Raw genomic sequence first — 23,532 nt, 5'->3', positions numbered from 1 at the left:
GAAGAGAGAAATACAGTTGTACAACAGTTGTTGGAGACTTCAACCCCCACTCTCATTAGTTGATAGAACAGCCAGACTGAAGATAAGGAAATAGAAGACGTAATGCAATAAATCAACTGGATCTAGCAGATATACACAGAACATTATAAGCAACAACAGACTTTTTTTGCTGAAGGAACATGGAACATTCTGCGGGAGAGACCATGTGTTAGGTCACAAATTAAGTCTCATGAGATTGCAAAGATTCATATTATGCAGTGTACTATCACTGACCACAGTGGGGTAAAGTTAGAAATCAATAACAGAAGGAAAAGTGGAAAATTCACAAATTCATAGACGTTAAACCACTACTACTAAACAACCAATGAGTCAAAGAAGAAATCACAGCCGGGCGCGGTGGCTCAAGCCTGTAATCCCAGCACTTTGGGAGGCTGAGGCGGGTGGATCACGAGGTCGAGAGATCGAGACCATCCTGGTCAACATGGTGAAACCCCGTCTCTACTAAAGATACAAAAAAAATTAGCTGGGCATGGTGGCGCGTGCCTGTAATCCCAGCTACTCAGGAGGCTGAGGCAGGAGAATTGCCTGAACCCAGGAGGCGGAGGTTGCGGTGAGCCGAGATCGCGCCATTGCACTCCAGCCTGGGTAACAATAGCGAAACTCCGTCTCAAAAAAAAAAAAATCACAAGAGGCATTAGAAAATACTTAGAGACAAGTGAAAACAAAAACACAACATGTCAAAACTTATGGGACGGCCGAGTGCGGAGGCTCACATCTGTAATCTCAGCACTTTGGGAGGCCAAGGCAGGCGGATCACCTGCGGTTGGGAGTTCAAGACCAGCCTGACCAACAGGGATAAACACCGTCTCTACTAAAAATACAAAATTAGCTGGGTGTGGTGATGCACGCCTGTAATCTCAGCTACTTGAGAGGCTGAGGCAAGAGAATCACTTGAACCCAGGAGGTGGAGGTTGCAGTGAGCCGAGATAGTGCCAGTGCACTCCAGCCTGGGCAATAAGAGTGAAACTCTGTCTCAAAAAAAAACAAAACAACAACAACAAAAAACTTATGGGACAAGGAAAAAGCACTGCTTAGGGGGAAATGTATAGCTGTAAACCCTTCAATTTAAAAAGAAGAAAAATCTCAAACAGTCTAACTTTACAACTTAAGGAACTAAAAGAACAAGTTGTTTCATTCCTTCTGCTAGCTTTGAATTTAGCTTGGATTTAGCTTTGGATTTAGTTGTGGATTAGAGCAGAGATAAAGGAGAGAAAAACAACAGAACCAAAGAAACCAAGAGTAGTTAGTTCTTTGAAAACATTAAGAAAATTGACCAACCTTAGCTAGATTGACTGATAAAGCCTTAAATTACTAATATCAGAAATGAAAGCAGGGACATTACTCCCCATTCTGCAGAAACATAAAGGATTATAAGAGAGTACTGTGGACCATTGCATGTTAACAAATGGATAGCCTAGATGAAGTGTACAAATTTCTAAACACAAAATCTATCAATACTTAATCACAAGAAATAGAAAATTTGAAGAGTCATAATTAGGAAGGTAGTTGAATCAATAATCAAAAACCTCCTAATAAAGAATAGCCCTGGACTTTATGGCTTCATTGGTAAACTATACTAAACATTTAAAGAAGAGCTAACACTAGTCCGCCTCAAATTCTTCCAAAAAATCTGAAGAGGAGAAAATACTTCCTAACTCGTACTGTGAGACGGGCATTCCCTGATAACAAAGCCAGAGAAAAGAAACAAAACTACAGTGCCTTATAAATAAGAAAACAATATTCCATTTACTCACTGATGCAAAAGTCCTCAATAAAATACTAAGAAACAAAATCCAATAGCATATTAAAAGGATTATACATCAGGATCAAGTGGGATTTATTTCTGGAATGCAAGGATGGTTCAACATATGCAAATCAGTTGTAAAAAAAGGGATATTACCCCGTTAACAACATGAAAGAAAAAAACCAAATGATCATCTCAGTTTATACAGGAAAAGAATTTGATGAAGTTTAGCAGCCTTTCATGATAAAAGCACTCAAGAGACTAGGAATAGAAGGAAACTAGCTCAGCTCAACATTGTAAAGGTCATACATGAAAAACTCACAGCTAATATGATACTCAGTGGTGAAATAGTGAAAGCTTTTTCTGTTAAATCAGGAACAAGGCAAGAGTGCTTGCTTTTACTACTTCTATTCAACATAATACTGGAAGTTCTAGCTAGAGTAGTTAGGCAAGAAAAAGAAGTTATAAAGGCATCCAAATAGGAAAAGTGGTAAAATGATCTCTGTTTACAGATGACACAGGCAGGAGATGATCCAGAAACTGTGGATGTGTAGTCAGTGAATGCATAAATGAGTGACTGATGCCTTATACCAACATCCTTTGCAAAGGATTCAGTGCTGAAGTCACTGACACAAACACTGGCTTTACTTTGTTAATTCCTTGGCAAATTTGCTTCTGGAAAGCCTTTTGTATTCCAGGCATATCCTACCGGATATGGTCTATTGAACTCTTTTTGAAAGTGTTTATGCATAAATATAATAATATATTTACCCTTCCTCCATGGCCCCTGAGGTAGACTACTGAATTATGGGCCATCTCCTGTGGGTCTTGTCTTTTACGGAGGGTGATAAAAGATAGAGAAGATAAAACAAGCATGGTTAAAAAGGAAAAAAAAAAAAACTGCACCAAGAAAGAGCAGGTGGCGGCTACAAATGGCTTCTCATTCACACCCTGTTGAAGAAATAGCTGCAGAGTTGCAGAAGAAATGGCCACAGTCATAGCAGATTCATCCTGGCCATTTTTAAGGGCTTATGAAACCTGGAAGAGGTACCAAAGAAAACTGGCATCATGCAAAGTGGTCTCATTATTGAACAAGGAAGAGAGTCTTGTAAACCCTAGAGCAATGGATTTGGCTTTTGTATCAGTTGGGGATCTTGATTACAAGCAACAGGAGCCGGATCTCGGCTGGCTGAAGTAGCAAAGGACTCCCAGTTTCGGAGGAATAGAGGGAGTCCTCAGAATCAAAATGAGGACTGAGTCTCCAGGCTCAGAGTTTGGGGAAAGTTTGGGGGGAACTTGGGAGGCCAGGCAACAGGAGAGATCGAGGCTAAGGTCAGGTCAGGAATGAGGGCTGGTCATGCAGGGTTGACCTCTTAGGCTGGATTCCTGCTGCTGCTGCAGCTTCTCCGTCCCAAGAACATCTCCTGACTGCTTGCTGCCCCTCCTCCAGGAATCAGAGCCCTGAAGGGAATTCAGGGACCAAGACCGCTCTGGGGCTGGCAGGGTGGGCAGAGTGAGTTTCCACCCACTGAGGTCAATGGTGGGAAGCGGGCAGAGTGAGTCTCCATCTACTGAGGTCAGTGGTGGGAAGGGGGCAGAGTGAGTCTCCATCTACTGAGGTCAGTGGTGGGAAGGGGGCAGAGTGAGTCTCCATCTACTGAGGTCAGTGGTGGGAAGGGGGCAGAGTGAGTCTCCACCCACTGAGGTCAATGGTGGGAAGGGGGTAGAGTGAGTCTCCACCCCTGAGGTCAGTGATGGGAAGCAGGCAGATTGAGTCTCCACCCACTGAGGTCAGTGGTGGGAAGGGGGAAGAGTGAGTCTCCACCCACTGAGGTCAATGGTAGGAAGTGGGCAGAGTGAGTCTCCACCCACTAAGGTCAATGGTGGGAAGTAGACAGAGTGAGTCTCCACCCACTGAGGTCAATGGTTGGGAGAGGGTCCCTGTCATTTTCTAAAACTCACCGGACGAGCAGTTTTCCTCAATGAGTACAGCAGTAGATGCTGTTTAGCCCCTAAAAAGTAAAAACTGAAAGATCAGTCGATCAAAATCCCAGCAATGTGTCTAGCTACCACAAGGCTAGAGTATAGAAGAAGCTCAACCATATGACATATGATGGAAAACCTCCACTCCTGGGTATATACAGAAACAAATTGTTGTTTCTTTTGCTACACAAAAGTTATTTAGTTTAATAGCTCTCACTTGTCAATTTTTGTTTTTGTTACAGTTGCTTTTGAGGACTTAGTCATGAATTCTTTACCAAAGCTGATGTCCAGAAAGGTATTCCCTCTGTTTTCTTTTAAGGGTTTTATTTTTATTTTTATTTTTATTTTTATTTTTTGAGAAGGAGTCTCACTCTGTCACCCAGGCTAGACTGCAGTGGCTCAATCTTGGCTCACTGCAACCTCTGCCTCCTGGGTTCAAGCAGTTGTCCTGCCTCAGCATCCTGAGTAGCTGGGATTGCAGGCATGCGCCACCATGCCAGGCTAACTTTTGTATTTTTAGCAGCGACTGAGTTTCACTATGTTGGTCCGGCTGTTCGGGAACTCCTGACCTCGTGATCTGCCCACCTTGGCTTTCCAAAGTGAAGGGATTATAGGCATGAGCCACTGGCCCAGCCACCTTCTAAGGTTTTTATAGTTTGAGGACTCGCATTTAAATCTTTAATTCACCTTGAGTTAGCTTTTGTATATGGTGAAAGATAGGGGTCCAGTTTCATTCTTGCGCGTGTAGTTAGCCAGTTATCCCAGCACCATTTATTGAGTAGGGAGTCTTTTGCTTATTGCTTATTGCTTATTTTTGTCGACTGTGTCAACTATTAGATGGTTGTAGGTATGGGCATTGTAGGTATGGGCATTATTCTGGGTTCCTGCTTCTGTTCCATTGGTCTATGTGTCTGTTTTCGTACAAGTGGAAGGAAATGCTCACAGACACTACAACATGGATGAACTTTGAAGACATTATGCCAAGCCAGTCGCAAAAATACAAGTGCTAAATGATTTTGCTTACGTGAGGTAACTGCAGTAAACCAGTCACAGAAACAAAGTAGAATGTGGGTTGGGTTGGGGGAAGGGGGAGTTAGTATTTCATGAGTATAGCGTTTCCACGTTGGAGGATGAAAAGGTTCTAGAGGTTGGTTGTACAACACCATGAACGTAATTAACACTGCAGTTAAGTACACAGTCGTGCACTTGAAAATGGTTGAGATGGTAAAGTTTATGTTGTATGTGTTTCACCAGAAATATAAAAACAATTGATTCTACCCAGGTTTATTTATTGGTCACTTAGTGTGTGCTGGGGACCCTCCTGTCCTCTTCTGGGGTAGAGTAGGGACCACTGGAGGTCTCATCCTCATGGTGCTTACGTAGGAATGACAGACAGCATTCAACACACAAATCGGTGAGAAGGAAAGCCAGAGCGTGGTAAGTGCTGTGCAGAAAACCAAGTGACAGCAGCGACAGGGGTATCAGGGCCACCTCTCTGAGAGGGGAAGGTAGTAAGCCAGCATAATCAGTCAGCCAGTGAGGGTTAGGCTGGCATTGGAGGGGCACAGAAATAGCTGGTTGCTTGTGGGTGATGGAGAGGGAGGTGGTGGGCACCGTGAGAGGCAGGCAGGCAGGCTGACCTTGCAGACTGGACACCAGGGTGTGGAGAGCGGCTTCGTTCCAGGCAGTGGGAAGCTGTTGTGTGGGCTTAAGCAGAAGAGTGATGTGCTCTGGTTTTTTTTTTTTTTTTTTTTTTTTTTAAAGATGGAGTCTGAGCCTGTTGTCCAGGCTCGAGTGCAGGGACACAATCTCGGCTTACTGCAACCTGCACCTCCTGAGTTTGAGTGATTCTCCTGCCTCAGCCTCCCGAGTAGCTGGGACTACAGATGCATGCCTTGCTAATGTTCTGTATTTTTAGTAGAGATGGGGTTTCATCATGTTGGCCAGGATGGTCTCAATCTCCTGACCTCGTGATCCACCCACCTCAGCCTCCCAAAGTGCTGGGATTACAGGTGTGACTCACTGCACCCAGCGCAAGCCTCCATAAGGTCGGGTGCCCGTGCTGACCCAAGCTGCAGAGAGGTGCTGTGGCCCCACTGTTAGGAGTTTTCCAGATGTGCGTGTGTGGTGCAGTTGTGTGTATGTCATGTGATTCTCCTTTGGTTGGGGTGGCAGTGACAGAGCAGTGGGAATAATTTAAAGAACAAATTGCAGACGGAAACAGGTGGTGCTGATACCAGAAACCCTGGATGTGGGCAGCCAAATTGGAAAATGGAGCCGCTTCACAGAGCTTCGCTTGTTCTTAGCTTCCTTAACGACCGTGGAGTGGAATGAAAAACCTGAGCTGTTCCAGGCAAGTTCTGTATGGAGGGAAAATGACATCAATTTTACTCAATTACCATGTGAAAGAGACAACATGCCTCTCTCTCTGGTGTCCAGCAAGAGGAGCATAGTGCTAGAGCCCTCACTGGTTGCCACACTCCGGGGGGGTGTATTGTTCAACACAGATGGCCTGCTCACGCCCAGGGTCTCTGGTTCAGTGGGGCTGGGGTGGACTCCAGAATGTGCATTTCAAACAAGTGCCCAGGTAATGTGGATGCTGCTGCTGCTTTGGGGACCCCACTCACAGGTACTGTGCTACGGAGCATAGTTCCCTCCTGTTGAGGGGTCTGAATAGCAGTGTGTGCAACCTGAGAGTGTCACCCACAGGTCGCTGTCTGTCCCTGGGGAGGCCTTAGGTCATACAGGTAGCTGGTGCCCTTGTGAAGCCCAGCCTGGCGTGGTGAGTAGCTCCTCTCCTTGTGTCCCCAGCCACGGCTCCTTCTCTGGTCCCTGTCTGCCCTTCCCTTACTGTGTCCCCACGTCGCCTAGCCAGAGAAGCGGTAGTGTGCTGCTGGCAGCAGATCCACCCTGCTAGGCCCCTAGGCTGCCAAGGAAATGTGACAAACACAGCCAGAGCTGGACGCCGGAGACAGAATTTCCAGACGCTTGGCTGCGCTGTTCCCTCCCCAGCCAGGTGTCTCTCTAAACATCATATAGCCATTGCCTCCAAGACTTCTCCTGAGCATGAGTTTCCATGGGGAAAAAAAAAAAAAGATGAGGAGACTCTGTTACATGTCTTTGAGGCTTGTACCTTGTGTTTTGTGGCTGTCGGTGGATTTTCGTCTGGCTTGCCTGGCTTTGGCGCAGGACCTCAAGGGAGAGTCTGTGTGTGCCTTGCCTTGTGCTCTGAGCTTTGTCGGAGGCTGTGGTCAGCACCTGGCAGGTGACAGTGCTTGAGCCATGCTCAGGCTTCAGTACCTGCTCTCTCGGATGTCATGGACCCTGGTTACTTGTCAAGAGGAAATGTTTTCGTAGAAGGCTTGCTAGAGAACGTTAGAGCATGAATGTACTTTTAATTGTTGTAAAACATGCTCAACATGAAATTTACCATCTTTGCCATTTTTAACTGTGCACTTCAGTATTCCTACGTTCACATTGTTGTGCAATTAATCTCTACCGCTTTTTTGTCTAGCAAAACTGAAACTCTGTACTCGTTAAATTTTTAGAGCATGAAGCTTTTTAATGAGTTTATTTTGTACTTTTAATTGTAGTAAAATACACTTAACATGAAATTTACCATCGTAGCCATTTTTAGCTGTGTAGTTTAGTATTCTTACATTCACGTTGCTCTTCAGTCTTTATAGCTTTTGTATCTTGCAAAACTGAAACTCTGTACCCACCTTCCCATTTTTGCTTCCCCCTCGCCCCTGGAGCATGAAACTTTCCATCGCCCTTCCATCTCTCATCTTTTTGGTGGCATTTGTTCCACGGGAAGTGGCTGAGCGTAGGGTTAATGGCATATGGCATGCTCTGAAGTGTAATCAGTCTGGCAGGGAGAACATGGGTGATTTTGACAAGGGAGCTTATTCCTACAGTTTGGTTCTTCCTGAAACTTTCATCCTTCCTTGCGGTCTTTCCTTTTGTGGCATACCATAACATCACTGAGGATTGCTTCATCCCTTTGTTTCTTTAAATCTGTAGTATCCTTTAATGTTTTTGGTTTTGACTGGGGTTGACATGACAGGCAGTATTTAGATTGCGGTATGTAATGTCAGATAGCAACACTGCAATTTGAATTTCCTCCCTCATGACTTCAAGTTTTCTTTCTTCCTAATTTTCATGTTTTGAACTGAAGTTTACCGGTTTGGACCCAGTTCTGATGCTGAATATTTTAGGGAAAATTATTGGGTGGTTCTTGAACTATCAAAACAAGGAACAAGGAGCGGGGAGGCAAGTTAGGTGCTTCCCCGCTCCTCTCCCAGGCTTGGGGATAGGTCATGAATACGTGACTTCAGAACTGGCCTGTGGATGGTCCAGTATTCAAAACAAAACAAACAAACAAAAAAACAGCTTGTTCATGAGGAAAGGAGATTTTGGAAGTAACAAAGGTGAGAACAGAACAATTGGATGTGTTCTATTTTTCCTTGTGGGAAGGAATATTACATCACACAAAGATAGGTTTTTTAACCGTAATAATGGTTTTCAAAGAGGAAAATTAAAGCAGCGACAAAGCTGATGGCTTTGTCATGGAGATGCTCACACACTGCATCTCCGGCTTCCAGCACTTGTGGGCTGGGTGTGGCCACGTTGGGCTGCTCAGCTTGGCCTGAGTTGACCCTGGCTGTGCCGTCTACCATGATCATCGCTTCCTGCTGCCGCTGCTGATGTATTGATAGTGAGAAAGTTTTAATGCTCCTGCTGGAAAATTCCCCCTCCTGTGTTACCTGTGCTATGTCTATAGGTAAAAACTAAGTAGAATATTCAAAAGATTATATTCTTGTTCCCGCCACATTTTCCAGCTGCCTCTGCCTTTAGTGTGCTCTCAGCATACGTCTCACATCCTGCTTTCTGTGAGTTACGGATAAGGTACTTGGCAGGGTCATAATGACCTGGGATTGTCAGCTGCAGTGGGCTTGTTCCATTCATGTCAACTTTGAATCCTTCACGTTCTTCCAAGTTCCCTTCTCTTCCTCTTGAATCACTTTCCTGTGACTGCTTGATGTTGAGGTCCTTACGTTAAGTTCTGCAACAAAATTGAGAAAGATAGGTCCTTTTCTGTTACTGTAATTTATTTCAGTGACAGACTTTGGTTACAATGGGACTTCAGGGAATAAAGAAGGAATGTAGACCTTTTGGCTGGATAAGGCTGAGTTTGAATCAAGTTGTCGTGACTGGCTGTGGGTCTCACGCAGGTAGGTGGCTTTACCTCGATGAACTGGTTTTCCTGTTTCCCAGCTGACAGTGGTGGAGATGCCGATTTTGGTGGGTGTGGCAAGGGTTAGTGATGACACAGGCTGGCGTGCAACAGGCATCTGGCTCCCCCATGCCTTTCATGAAGGTCCCCTTTTAGCCCCAAGCATGAAACCCCAGAATGGAAGTTTTCAGCTTTCTGCCAGAATCATCTAACAGCCCTTTCCTTTTTTCAAAACTAGCTTTCCTATACATGGTTTTTATGTATATTTCCGGCATTGCTTTATAGATACACATAAGCATACTGTATATGTATATTTGTATACATGTGTATGATTCTAGAGGTTTCTTATATACATTTTTCTTTTGGCAAATTCATTTTTAAGGAAATTTTTGGCTTTCCTGGAAAACCTTTTAAATAAAATCTGGGTTATGTTTCTCATATTTGTATTTTTTGTTTCAATAAGAGTTTATGTGTGGACACTGGCCTTTGAATTTCACATAATTGTTCTTTAGTTTTTCTAGTACTGGAAGAGCACAACCTATATCTTTAATATTTTTATGAATGGAATTTGTATTTCAGAACAATTTTAGATGTACAGAGGAATTGATGAGTTAGTACAGAGAGCTCCCATACAGTTTCTCCCAGTGTGAGCCTCTCACATTAGAATGGTATGTTGGTTGTCATTAGCGGACTAATACTGTTAGAGTGCTATAAACTAAAGTCTGCCCTTCACGCATGTTCCCTTATTTTTAAGTAATCTCTTTTCTCTCTCCCCAGTTCCCATCCAGGATACTACTATATTTAAAAAAAAGTTTACATTTATATCTTTTTTTTTTTCTGTCTTGATAGGTGTACAACATGTTTCAGCACCAGAGCCTGGGGATTAAAATTAATATTCAAGTGACCAAGCTTGTCCTGCTACAACAACGTCCGGTGAGTCCCCACAGGCACCTTTCAAGCCTGTAGAAAATGTGGCCTGGCCAGAGCGTCTCAGTTGCTGTTGAATGCTAAGTGGGGCTCCAGGGTGTTGCCGGTCTTCATTGCCCTCTGTGGCTTTGCCAGCGTGAGAGGGAAGCCGGCATCAGTATTGGTGGCGTGGCGTGAGGGCGGGCTGTTGAGAATCTCGAGGAACCCTGAGCGGTAAGCCCACACACATCCCCCTCCTCTCCCCGAGGCTCTCGCATGGTGCCGCTAGGTTATGTCCAGAGCTTGATGGGGAGCTCTCTGACGTTGTGGCGTCCCTTCTTCCTTTTCTTTGAGATGGACTCTCGCTCTGTCACTCAGGCTGTAGTGCAGTGGCATGGTCTCGGCTCACTGCAACCTCTGCCTCCCTGGTAAAGCCATTCTTCTGCCTCAACCTCTTGAGTAGCTGGGACTACAGGCACCTGCCACTGTGCCCAGCTAATTTTTTATATTAGTAGAGACAGGGTTTTGCTGTGCTGGCCAGGTTGATTTTGCTCTCCTGAAATTGTGATCTGCCTGCCTCATCCTCCCAAAGTGCTGGGATTACAGCCATGAGCCACCACGCCTGGTCCAGTGGCTTCCCTTCTGAAACTGCATTAGAGCTTCGACCCCAGGTGGGGTTCACGGCAGCATTATTTTCTGGTCTTTCAATGGAGCACCTTCCCATATGCTGATGTTACCTGGTGAGTCGACTTCATCACCGTGAGACTGAAGGAGGATTGCTTGGTTTAGGATACTGTTCTGTCTGAAGAAAAGCAGATGCTTTTTTTTTTTTAAGAGCATCGCCTTCATTCGCTCCTATATGTAAGGCCCCTGATGGTCTCTGCAGATTTATGCTATGCTGCTTACCCACTAGCATCAGGCTTTTCTTAAGAGGGCCGTGAGTCATTAAATGGTGTCTCAGCGAGCGACTGTCTCCACCTTAACGTCCCTGCCGTAGTCTCGATCTGAACTCTGGCCTCCCAGGCATTTGTGTCTCTAACTGTCCCCCGATTTCTTTCAGGCTAAATTGCACATTGGGCACCATGGTGAGCGGTCCCTGGAAAGCTTCTGTCACTGGCAGAACGAGGAGTATGGAGGAGCACGGTACCTCGGCAACAACCAGGTTCCCGGTGGGAAGGACGACCCGCCCCTGGTGGATGCTGCTGTGTTTGTGACCAGGTAAAACGGGATTTGGCCTGTAACTGACACGCGAGTGGGAAACGATGTTTCCCTTCGGAGAGGGAACAGGCACGTTGTTGGGAATTCAGGCTTGGAAATCGTACCTTGGGCCACCTGTCTGGGTTTTGCTTTCCTCTTCACTAAGGGGGTTCATCGGGGTGTCCACCTCTGAGGTAGGTACAGTGCCTGGGCATGTAGCTGTGTCCCTCCTGTCCCTCCTCCATTTTCACATGGCATTCTCCCTGCGCGTATCTCTGTCCAAACTTCCCTCTTCCTATAAAGACGCCGGTCGTTGTTCTGGGGCTCACCTCCCTCCAGCGTGACCACATCTTAACTTGATTCTACCTGCAGTGATGCTTTTTCCATGTGAGGTCACATTCACAGGTACTGAGGGTTAGCACTTGGACCATTTCTTTTTGGGGGTTACATCCACAGATGTCAGTGTGGCTGTGTCGTTTTTCCTTATGTCTCTGCCCTCTCTGAGGAACACTGATTTTTGTTTTGGTTGCTTGACTTTCACAACATAAACAACATGTTACGTGTTCATACCAAAAATCTCCCTTTATAAAATACACAGAAATACTTCTTAGTAGCTTAATCTATTAGGTTGAAAACACCAGCTTTTAGTTAGAGTTGCTAGGAATATGTCAACATTGAATGCTAGGGACTTTTTTTTCTGAGACAGAGTCTCTGTCTGTCATCTGGCTGGAGTGCATGGCACAATTTTGGCTCACTGCAGCTTCTGCCTCCTGGGTTCAAGCAATTCTCCTGCCTCAGCCTCCTGAGTAGCTGGTTAACAGGCGTGTGCTACCATGCCTGGCTAGTTGTTGTATTTTTAATAGAGATGGGGTTTCACCATGTTGGCCAGGCTGGTCTGGAACCCCTGACTTCAGGTGATCTGCCTGCCTCGGCCTCCCAGAGTGCTAGGATTACAGGTGTGAGCTACCGCGCCTGGTCCTCCACATAGAGGTAAATCTCACTTAACATTTGGTTTTGAGTCAAGAAATGCTTTTGGTTGCATCTCTCAGGCCATGTGCTGCAAACTCTGAGCCCCATGACATCTCAAAGTCATCTGGGAAATTCTGTGGTCCCTGCCCCAGACACCGGACAGGGCAGCTTTCATTCCTTTCAAAAATCTGAGAAGAGGCTGGGCACGGTGACTCATGCCTGTAATCCCAGCACTTTAGGAGGCTGAGGCAGGTGGATCACGTGAGGTCAGGAGTTAAAGACCAGCCTGGCTAACATGACGAAACCCCATCTCTACTAAAATACAAAAATTAGCCGGGTGTGGTGGTGCAGGCTTATAATCTCAGCTACTCGGGAGGCAGAGGCAGGAGAATCGCTTGAACCCAGAAGGCAGAGGTTAACAGTGAGCCAAGATCATGCCATTATACTCCAGCCTGGGTGACAAGAGTGAAACTCCATCTCAAAAAAAGAAAAAGAAAAAAATCCCAGAATAGATACAGTGCCACTACGTGTTACCAAATAGATGCCTGCTCACTCTCGGTGGACATTTGTCAATTGCCAGCCCTAAGCGTGCTTTGTTACACATTTAACAGTGTGTTTTGTATGTGGCAATCCCTTAGGAGAATACTTGCTGCTTTTACAGGGTATGATTAAATATATAATCCATATATAAGCCCTATCGTAGACAATCAGAATTTTTGAAGAGACATTGTGGAAAAAGTGTCTTTAGTAATTCTGATTGTCTATGATAATGGCTGACGCGGTAGCAGGCATCAAGGACCAAGGGGTGAACATGACCTCGTGTATGCTTTTGACCTGGTCTTGCCCACTTCAGTGAGCACTGGGAGCCTCCAGGCACCACCTTCCTTAAGAGCAGGGGCTGCCCACACCCTCTGGCCAGAGGCTGCTGTTGCTCAGGTGACTTTGCAATGGCATTTGGGGACCGTGAGGCTTTCTGTAGAATGCCCTGGGTGTTGCAGTGTTCGGGTTAAGGGTACCACGATTTGAGTGCAGATTCAATCTGGGGAGCAAGCAAGAGTCCTTGGGAACTATGTCTGTGCGTGATTTTAAGTTAATGGAGCTGATTTTCCAAATAGTAATTATATTTGGTCTGAAAGATTTTCCTAGAGGAACTCTAAACAACGTCATCTGTGGAATATGCAGCTAAACTCCCACGGTTTCTACTGTGAATATAGTTTTTATAAATACTATAGAAAATCTGTAGTTTCTTGTGTTTTGTTAAATAATTAATAGCTCATGGGAATTTTTCCCTCTATTGAAAAAAATTTCGTCTCTTTCCTGCTGTTTCCTTTCAATGAGTGGAGAAGGAACTTGTAAGTAGTCTGGATTTGGGGATGAATGGCATTTGTTTTCCAGAGGCAATAAATGTCACCAAGATGACTGTTGACAAAGCTTCTGTGTTAGCCCTTTTACAAAAAGACCTCAGCCGTCGTGATACACCTCACTGCAAAGATGCTGTGAATTAGACTTTCTTTTCATTTTCCACCCTCCCAACTTAACACAGAGGAAATATTTTGTGTAGAAATGTTCTTTTCTATGTGTCACAGTTTTTACAGTGGCTGCCATGAAACAAAATGCCGTGGTTTCGCTGTGTCCCACCCAGATCTCATCCTAAATTCCCGAGTGTCATGGGAGGGACCTGTTGGGGGTAATTGAATCATGGGGGCAGGTCTTTCCTGTGCTCTTCTTTGGATGGTGACGAAGCCTCACAAGATCTAATGATTATACGAGAGGGAGTTTGTCTGCACAAGCCCTGTTCTCCTGTCTGTGACCGTGTGAGACGTGCCTTTGCCTTCCATCAGGCCTCCGCGAGGCCTCCCCAGCCACGTGGAGCTGTAAGTCCATTAAACTTCTTCGTTTTCTAAATTGCCCAGTCTCGGGTATGTGTTTATCACTGGCGTGAAAACGGACTAATACACAAAACAATGGAAAATGACCAGTGTTGGAAGAATGTGGAGAAATTGGAACTCTTGTGTGTACCATTGATGGGAACCTAAAATGGTACAGCCACTTTAGAGAACCCTATGATGGCTTCTCGAAAAATCAAAATGGGAGTTACCATATAATCCCACTTCTGAACCCTAAAGACCTGAATCCCCGAGTAATTGAAAGCAGAGACTCTGACATTTGGACACTCATGTTCACAGCAACGTTATTCATGACAGCCAAAAGGTGGGAGTGACCTAAATGTCCATGGATGGATGAATGGATAAACAGATATGCTGTCTATGTACAAGGGAATATTACTCAGCCTTAAAAAGGAAGGAGATTTGGACACAGGCTGCAGCTTGGGTGAACCTTGAGGACAAATGCTGCATGATTCCACTTACATGAGGTACCTCCAGTGGTCAGATTCATAGAGACAAAGAATGGTGGTTGCTAGAGGTCGGGGAGAAGGGAGAGTGGGGAGCTGTTATTTCGTGGGTACGGGGTTTCAGTGTGGGATGGCAGTTTTGGAGGTGGATAGTGGTGATGGTTGTGTGACAGTGGCTTTAACATGACTGAACTTTACACTCAGTGGTTAGGATAGTAAATTGTATGTTCGTGTATTAGTATAATAAAAATGTTCTGTTCTAACTAAGCACGTTGGAGAGGGGCCCTAATTGCGTGGGAGTGGTTCTGGGTGAGGATGCTGGGGGCATGGGCAGTGTCCTCATCCAGGGACAGAGAAGAAAGGCTTTCGATTGGCCTCTTGCGTAGCTGTTACCTGTCGCCATCCTGGGAGCCTGAGCTTTCTTCTACATTTCGGGCCCATGCCTTGAAGCTACGTCAGCCATCACAGTCCATCTCGCCTGCTGCCGTGGGACTACTGGCCTGAAGGGATCAGTGCATGGCTCGTCCTTTCGGTCCTCACAGATGTTAAACTGGGGATCTCTTTCAAGGCTGGGGGAGGCAGCTCTGGAGTTGGGCAGGAAGCTGAGTTGGCGGGGAAGCTGTGTTTAATAACTAGAAGTAGAGAGCTGCAGTTCCCTGGGTTGGGATAATGACAGGCTGATGTTTTCACTCGGAGATTGGGTGTGAGGCAGCTGCCGCCCTGGAGAAGCTGTCACCCGAGCTGAGGCTGCCCAGGCTGGGCTGCACTCGGGGGACAGCCTCCTGGTCCTGAGCCAGGACCGGCCAGTGTGAGGCTTTCCTCCCCCTTAAGGCTCTTTTTTCCCTTTATGGGCTGTGCCCGAGCCGGACAGGGTATTCTCCCAGACAGTCCCCGTCAGACAGGTGCTGCCGTGGAGGATGTGAGCGTGACGTCATGTCCAGCAGGAGCTGCTGAGCCAGGAGCGGTGGAAGCTGGGTTTTCTGCAGCTGCGTCTGCGACTAGGAAGGACCCCTGAGAGGACTGGGCCTGGGACCACATGGAGTCCACACAGAGGCCTCAGGGCTTCACTGACCCAGGAAGCTGAGAACACAGGACTCCTCCCTGAGCCTGGGCCTGTGCTCCCGGTGAGAGTGCCCGGGAGATGCCAGAGCAGACACAGGTGGCCCGAGGCTGCACCACCAGGATCCTTCCGGCCAGACTGTCCCCTCCAATGTAACACTCTCGCTCCCCAGGACACCCTCCCTCCACCTTCTGTCAAGGAGCCTGCTCGCCAGGCTTTGCTCGTGGTGAGGTCTCAACAGGTGTCTGTCGAAGTTGGTTCCCTGTTCTCTGGCTTGCAATGCTGGTGAGGACGTGGCTGCCGGGTAGCTTGCAGGGCCTGTTGAAAGGGTCTGGAAACGTCAGCCAATTAATCAAAGAATGTATGAAGTGCCAGCTGTGTGCCTGGCTGTGGGTTATGCACAGGACCAGCTGCATAACTTGTGGCGCCCAGTGCAAAATGAAAACATGGGACCCCGTGACCCCAGAGCGTTAGCCTAGGGTGGGGGTCAGACACCCACAAAGCCAGCCCTACCGTGCAGATTCATGTCAGCCTTGAGAAAGGCACCTTGGAGTTTCAGTGGATGTAGGGGCTGGGAGCTGAGTCTAGCCCTCATTTTTTTTTTTTTTTATTCCTGGAGTGAAATCCATAGTCCCTGCCTGGGAGTTTGACATGAGTTGGCAGTGGGATGATATAAAATTGTGGGTGCCCCTGATAATGAACGGAACAAAGCCAGGATCCCTGCAGATCAAACCGCCCCTGCAGGCAGGTGGCTTGCTGCTTCTCTTCTGAGAAAGGGCCTTGAACAGGAAGGAGAGAAGAGATTCAGATTCGACCGACCTTTTCCAGACAGGCCTCTGATTGGGTATAGCTGTCCCTCCCTGAGCTGGACACGTCTCTCACCTCTTCCTCGGGTGAAGCAGCTGGTGATGCCTTGGGGTCTGTTGTTTGAGACTGCCTGCTTCCCCTCAGGGCAGCCATTGGATGGGAGAACACGCGGAGGGGGAGTCCTCCGCCAATAGTGGTGGCTCTCTCCAAAATGGCACCCGCGTCACCTTTGGCCTTGGCCTTGGCCTGTGGCTTCACCTCCATTCTGGCCGACTGAGGCCTCCGTCCCTTTGTCCCTTTCTCCCTTTGCCCAGCTAAGGCAATAGGGCAAAGCTTTAAACACGTCCTGTTCACATCTCTGAGAAACCGTGGAGCAAGGTCTTAGGCCAGCCTGGTCTTTGTATGAGAGAGTGTGTGTGTGTGTGTGTGTGTGTGTGTGTGTGTGTGTATGAGAGAGAGTGAGAGAGAGAGAGAGTTTTGCTCAGTATACCAGAATGGGAAGGGTGCCAGACCAGTGACGTTGGACTGGAGCTAGACAGGTACTGGGCCGGTGAGCACACCTGTGCCCCTGACTTTAATTGGCTTCCTCTCTGCCCGTGCTAGTTTTATCACCTGTTCCTTCATCTTCTAAAAGGGAGTCTGATGGAAAAACCAAGTCTCTAGGCCTTTCCACCTCTGTGATATTTCTTCTCCGTTTTGGTTTGGGAAAGTGTGGATCTCAAGCTTTCTTTGGGCCCTCAGAGAAGATGGGCATGGGGCCCGGGAGGGGCCGTGTCTGGGCCAGGTATGTCTCCTCACCAGGCTCCCAGGCTGAGTCCTGCCCCAACCAGCCCTCTGGTCAACTCTTGACCATGGAAACTTAAAAAGAACCATGGGAATGCTCCATTGTTAGAAAAGAAGAGCCCAGGCCCCTGGTTTCGCCACAAGAGGCCAGATGAACCCCTTGTACCTGTAGAACCGGGCTGGACCAGGTCTCAAGCATCTTTGCTGTCTCACTGGTCCACAGGTGCCCACCCGGGGATCCTGAGGAGATTTAAGGAATACAGTTTTACTTTCCTTCAACTTTTAAGTCCTGAGGTAACATGTGCAGGATGTGCGGGTTTATTAGATAGGCTAACATGCGTCATGGTGGTGTGCAGTGCAGATCAGCCTGTCACCTAGGTACTCAGCCCAGCATCTGTTCGCTGTTCTTCCTCACGCTCTCCGCCTCACCCCCGCAGGTGGCCTGGTATGTGGTGGTCCCCACCATGTGTCCATGTGTTCTCATTCAACTCCCACGTACGAGTGAGAACATGCAGTGTTTGGTTTTCTGTTCCTGCATTAGTTTGCTGAGGATAGTGGCCTCCAGCTCCATCCATGTCCCTGCAGAGAACATGATCCCATTCTTTTTTTATGGCTGCATGGTAGAGGAACACAGTTTTTAAAAAGGACTTTTTGTCTTCACGTGAAAGCGACACATGGCCATTACAGCATTAAAAACCAGTTGCTGCCTAAGTAGAGCGGCTTGGGGAAGTCGCTGCAGTTGGATGCTATTGTCTGAGAATTGTCTCTGATCAGTGGCTTGGCAAACATCTTCCAAAACGTTTTCAGCCATCGCAAGGAGTCCTTCCAGCAACTGTTAAAGATAGAATAGTTCATCTGTAAAAGAGGGGTCTCGTGTGGTGTAAGTGGACCTACCCCGGGGAAATCTGGATGGGTTACTGTTGCTGAATGCGGCTGCCTGTTACCGTCCACTGTGGCCTGTGGCCACATGGGATAACCTCATGGGATGACTACTTGAGGGTAGTTGACAGTGTTTTCTTCTCCCATCCTTGGGGATACTGCATATACCTGATGATGGCTTTTATTTTTTTTTTTAGGACGGATTTCTGTGTACAGAAAGATGAACCATGTGACACTGTTGGTAAGTTGAGACTTGAAATAATCATCCGAGGGGCTGATACGCCCTGGGGGAATCAGGAGACCCCTTGATCCCAGGGGAGGAACCCTCCTCAGACAAGCGCCGCACATTCTGTTGCCTCTCTTCTTGTAAGCTGGTCTTTGACTTTCCCGTTTTAATTTTTTCTGAACTGTTTCGACGTTCTTTATGGCAGAAGGCATCTAGATGAAGGGTCAGTAAGGAAGACACGACAAGTGATGCCGAGGGGAGGAGCCCCCAGGCTGCTCCATGGTGTCTGCAGTTGGGACTGCATTTGGCTCTGGGCATTTTGGTCACCCAGGCAGGAGAGGCAGCCCGCTAACTTACACAGCTGTGGTCGTGAGGTGGAAGCTCAGCAGTTTCTTCTCATGCATGCAAATGACCTTCATTGAGCTTCACTCTAAGAGGTGAAGGGTGACTCTGTATTATAAGACGTCTTATCTCGGCTGGGCGTGGTGGCTCGCGCCTGTAATTCCAGCACTTTGGGAGACCGAGACGGGCAGATCACGAGGTCAGAAGATTGAGACCATCCTGGCCAACATAGTGAAAACCTGTCGCCAATAAAAGTCCAAAAAAAAAAATGTATCTGGGTGTGGTGGCATGGGCATGTACCTGTAATCCCGGCTACTCAGGACGCTGAGGCACGAGAATCACTTGAACCCAGGAGACAGAGGTTGCAGTGGGTTGAGATCGTGCTCCTGTACTCCAGCCTGGTGACAGAGCGAGACTCTATCTCAAAAATAAAATAAAATAAATCTGATCTCTTCCACCTGCTGTGCTGCCGGGCTAATCACTTTTGAGTGTGAGAACACTGAAAGTGGCGTGCAGTGCTGGGAGAACACCCCTTCCTTCTTCCCCTTCCCCTCCTCCTCTCCCTTCCCTTCCCCTTCCCCTTCCCTACCATTTTCCTTTCTCACCCGCCTTCAGTTCTGCCTGGTTTGCTCTTGACCTCTCTTGGGTTTCAAACAGAAACCATTCTTTGAGTGTAGGGACAGAGTGTTTGGTTACCACGGGACATGCCAAGGCTGTGTCCAGTTTTGCCTGCCATAACACAGACCTTTGATCATCAGGAGGGCGAAATACCATATTGCGTGGCCAGAATAAAAATTGTGAATCGTGTATGTTTAGAATTCTAGTAAAATCAAAGAAAACAATATAGGTGTGAAAAATCCGTAATATTATGAAATTCACATGTGGAACAGCTGAGCTGCTCATGGAGCCCTGGCAGTGAGTCACCCCAAGCCTTTGTTCTGGCTCTGGCGCGTGCCAGCTGGGTGGCCTTGGGTATGTACAGTTTCTTAATCCATCAAATGATCACTTTGGATTAGGTGACTCACAAGAGCCTTTGAAATCTAATATAATGATAACTGTCTTTCTTGTCACATTTTAGAGTTTACGAAATGGTGTTTTTTTTTTTTTTTTTTTTTGAGACTGAATCTCACTCTGTTGCCCAGGCCAGAGTGCAGTGGCACTATCACGGCTCACTGCAACCTCCACCTCCCAGGTTCAAGTGATTCTCTTGCCTCAGTCTCCCAACTAGCTGGGATTACAGGCACCCGCTACCATGTCTAGCTCATTGTTGTATTTTTAGTAGAGACAGGGTTTCACAAGTTGGCCAGGATGGTCTCGATCTCTTGACCTTGTGATGCACCCGTCTCGGCCTCCCAAAGTGCTGGGATTACAGGCACGAGCCACTGTGCCCAGCGCAAAATGGTTTTTATTAGATTATACTTCATTGGTCCTCTAAACAGATCCTAGAGCAAGGTGTCACGAAGCAAGCAGCCAACTCCTGCTTTGTTATTTGGGAGCTGACTCCATGAGTGATTGCTAGAGAAAGGCCATGTGAAGTATGCTTCCTGGGAGGGCTGGCTGACTCAGGCCCAGGTCGGGTCGGGGCCATGGAGACGTGTACGGGCTGACCTCTGTCTGTCAACAGGGCTGCCAGGCATGTGCTGTCCCTAGGGGTGGCTGCTGTGTCCTTGGGTTCACAGGTCAGCCTTGGTCACAGTCCCCCTGTCTGGGGACGCCTCTGCTCTGTGCTCCTCCTCCTTCCTGGCTTACCCTGTGGAGACACAATCCATCAGTCATGTAGCCCTTGCCTGCACTTCTCTCCTGGAAGCCTCTGCACTCCACAGAGCCCAGCTCTGGCCTCCAGGCTGTGTGGCCTTCAGTACCTGGCACTGGATAGGGAGGCTTTGTCACTGCTGTTGGTTGGTTGATAAAATGAAGAAGGACTGACTGACTGACTGAATGACTGAATGACTGAATGAATGAATGCAGATGAAGGAACTCCGATTCCAGTGGTCACTAAAACCGTGTATATAATGGTGTGGTTTGCTTCCACAAGATTTACAGCTAGCTTTCAGTTTCTTTTGAATATATAACAGCTTTCTCTTTTGCTGGGAATATGCCATTAATTGTGGTTACGTCGTGTATTCAGGCCGCTGGTGAAGAGCAGGCAGCTGCTTCGAATCAGGCATCTTCTCCTTTTCTGAGCCACATCACCATACCACGTTTTATTGGTTTGCTCGGGCTTCCGTAACAAAATGCCACATAAACTGGGTGGGTTCAACAGCAGAAACGTGTTGTCTCCCAGATCCGGAGGCTGAAGTCCGAGATCCAGGTCCGGCAGATCTGGCCTCTGCCCTTGGCCGTCGGTGGCCGCCTTCTCCCTGAGTCCTCTCTGGCCTTGCCTCTGTGCGTGCACCTGCCTGTTGCCTCTCCTCTTCCTCAGGAGGATGCCAGTCATACTGACCTAGAGCCCTGCCCCATGACCTCATAGAACCTGAAGTCACTTTTTATAGGTCCTCTCTCTAAACAGAGTCACATTGGGAGTTAGGGCTGCTACGTAAGCATTTTGTGGGGACACAGTCGATCCGTAGCACTACTCATTTGATGCTTAGCCACATGCTACCTGGGAGCGTCTTATGCCCTCATTTCCCCTCCCAGTTGCCTGTGTCTCACTTCCTCAACCAGGAAGCCTTTTAATGGTCAGGACTGGTGTCGTCCTTGTTCATGTGACAGCTGGTTAGCTGAGCGCAGACCCGGCCTAGCTCCTGGGCCCCGTCCTGTGTTCTTCTGATCTCGGTGATTTTCAGCTTCTCCAAAGGAACTGATGCCTTTTTAAAATAAATAAATAAATAAATAAACTTATATGGTGTTTTATGAATATACCTATTATTTTTATGTGTCATGTTTTGCTTGTACAGATGATTAAGCCAGTCAGTAAGAACAGTGAGATGATTTAATGAGGAGAAAAATATGAAAACCAGGGTTCTGGCAGTTGTATATTGTTCTCAGCATGCAACTTGTTGATGGACTTTAAAATGTTTTTATTTTGAATAACTATACAGTCACAATAACTGCCAAAAAGAGTGCAGAGAGGTGTGTTGTACCTTTCCCCCAGCGTTGTCCAGTGGTAACATCTGATGTAACTGCAGTGCGCTCTCAGAACCAGGAAGTGGATGGGCCCGATACCGTGAGCTAGACTACAGCTCTTCGTCAGGCTTACTGCTTTCTGCACACGCTCATTTCTCGGTATGCTTTTGTGTAAAGTTCTGTGACGTCTTACTCCATGCACAACTTCATCCTTCCACCATGACAGGAACAGAAGGCTCCATGGCGGCGAGGTGCCCCCTTTGACCGCCTCTTGAGAGCCACCCCTGCCACCCTCCTTTTCCCTAACCACTGGCACCCATTTATCTGTATTCCATCTCTGATTTTCTCATCCCAATATCCAGTTTATTTGTTGTATTTTGTTTTGACTGCACAGAATGGAAAAATAATCTGAGTCACGTAGGTGCTTGCCCATGCTAAGAGATTTTCAACAGCTGCCTTGAAACCTCAGGATCCAGCTCTAGCAGGAAATGCTGTCGAGTTCTGCAGAAAAGGAGGTATCTGGTACCCAAGGTGACTAGAAAAGCTTTGGGTTGCCAGTGTTGTGTCATTTGGTACATAACACCGTTTTTTGTTGTTATTTTAATTAGGGTGTAGCTCACATGTATATAAAGAGGGCACAACTTGATGGATTTTCAATTTATGCCTATACGCTTCTGTTTTGGCTTAATCTGATATTGATTGAAATCCATTTACAGCAATATTTTGAATTCTGTTTTAGTCTGTGCTTTTTTGATACTGTGGTCAAGTATACATAACATTTGCCACCAGAAGCATCTTCAGGTGTACAGTTCAGTGGCATCCAGTACAGCCACGTAGTTGTGCAGTCTGACTCTTGAAACCACAAGTCGGATATGGGTGAAGAATGTTATCAGCCCCCTAGAAGGTTCCTCCTGCCCTGACCCCCGCCATCAGTAGTCCCCCAGGGGGTTTTAATGAGTATCTGAAAATAGTTTAAAATATATTTCAGAGCTCAGTTTGAACACAGTGTTGGAGTAACCTCTCAGGCTCTTCCAGGGTTTGGGGCATCCGTGAAATACACTCTGCTTCTGCCTCAGCCCATTTGTCTGCATTGCCCAGTCTGCATTCTTGATTGTGAGGAATGAGCCAAGGGTACCTGTCAGAAGGGGGCTGCCACCAGGCTCGGAGCCTGGCTTGGAACACAGGCAGCACCCGGGGGAGCTCTGGAAGTGGGGAGGCCACTGATAGAACATAGAGGTGAGTGGCAAGGCCTGTGTGGTCTGTGTGCCACCAAGGCTGGGAAGTGAACTCCATCTTCCCCCAGGAGCCCAGGGTCCTATGGGCTACCCCTCCCCGCCCCACCTCCACTGGTGTGAGGGAGATAATGGCCTCTGGGCTTCCATAGGGGAGGCAACAGCACTCCCAGGAAGAATGCATGTTGGGGGTGAAGGTTCCCATAGTGGGTCATTGTGCTTTAGCCAGGTGGGAGGATGGATGCCCACTGCACCCTTCAGGTCTTTTGGTGAAGATGGAAACACAAGGCTTAGCGTCTCTAGGCTTCACGGGGTGCTGGTGATGTAGGCAGAGTTGGAGTTTCCAAGGCCCTGATCTTCCTGACCGCTGCAGTGCAGAGGCCTCACCACACACTCTGTACTGGGTGGACCTGAGTGAGTAGGTGAATGGGCATGCTTTAAAAAAGTCACACCAGGGCCGGGCACGGTGGCTCATGCCTGTAATCCCAGCACTTCGGGAGACCGAGGTGGGCAGATACCGTGAGGTCAGGAGTTTGAGACCAGCCTTACCAACATGGTGAAACACGGTCTCTACTAAAAATACAAAAACTAGCCACACCTGCTGTGTGGGCGCCTGTGATCCCAGTTACTCGGGAGGCTGAGGTAGGAGAATCACTTGAACTTGGGAGGTGGAAGTTGTAGTGAGCTGA

The 23,532-nt window shown here is 47.4% G+C and overlaps 1 protein-coding gene across 1 annotated transcript in view; it reads left to right on the top strand.

The window, feature by feature from the left end:
• ADAMTS17 (ADAM metallopeptidase with thrombospondin type 1 motif 17) overlaps positions 1-23,532 on the top strand; it is a 309,441-nt gene that overhangs the window by 55,509 nt on the left and 230,400 nt on the right. Inside the window, exons 5-7 of the mRNA XM_074400099.1 lie at positions 9,873-9,956; positions 10,990-11,147; positions 18,175-18,218. Coding sequence (XP_074256200.1) covers positions 9,873-9,956; positions 10,990-11,147; positions 18,175-18,218 — 286 coding nt within the window. The remainder of the gene's footprint in view (positions 1-9,872; positions 9,957-10,989; positions 11,148-18,174; positions 18,219-23,532) is intronic.

The sequence above is a fragment of the Saimiri boliviensis genome, chromosome 5, assembly GCF_048565385.1.
Source record: "Saimiri boliviensis isolate mSaiBol1 chromosome 5, mSaiBol1.pri, whole genome shotgun sequence".
NCBI classification, from domain to species: Eukaryota; Metazoa; Chordata; class Mammalia; order Primates; family Cebidae; genus Saimiri; species Saimiri boliviensis.
Note: the sequence above shows the minus strand (reverse complement) of the source record. Positions and strands in the feature narration are given on the sequence as shown.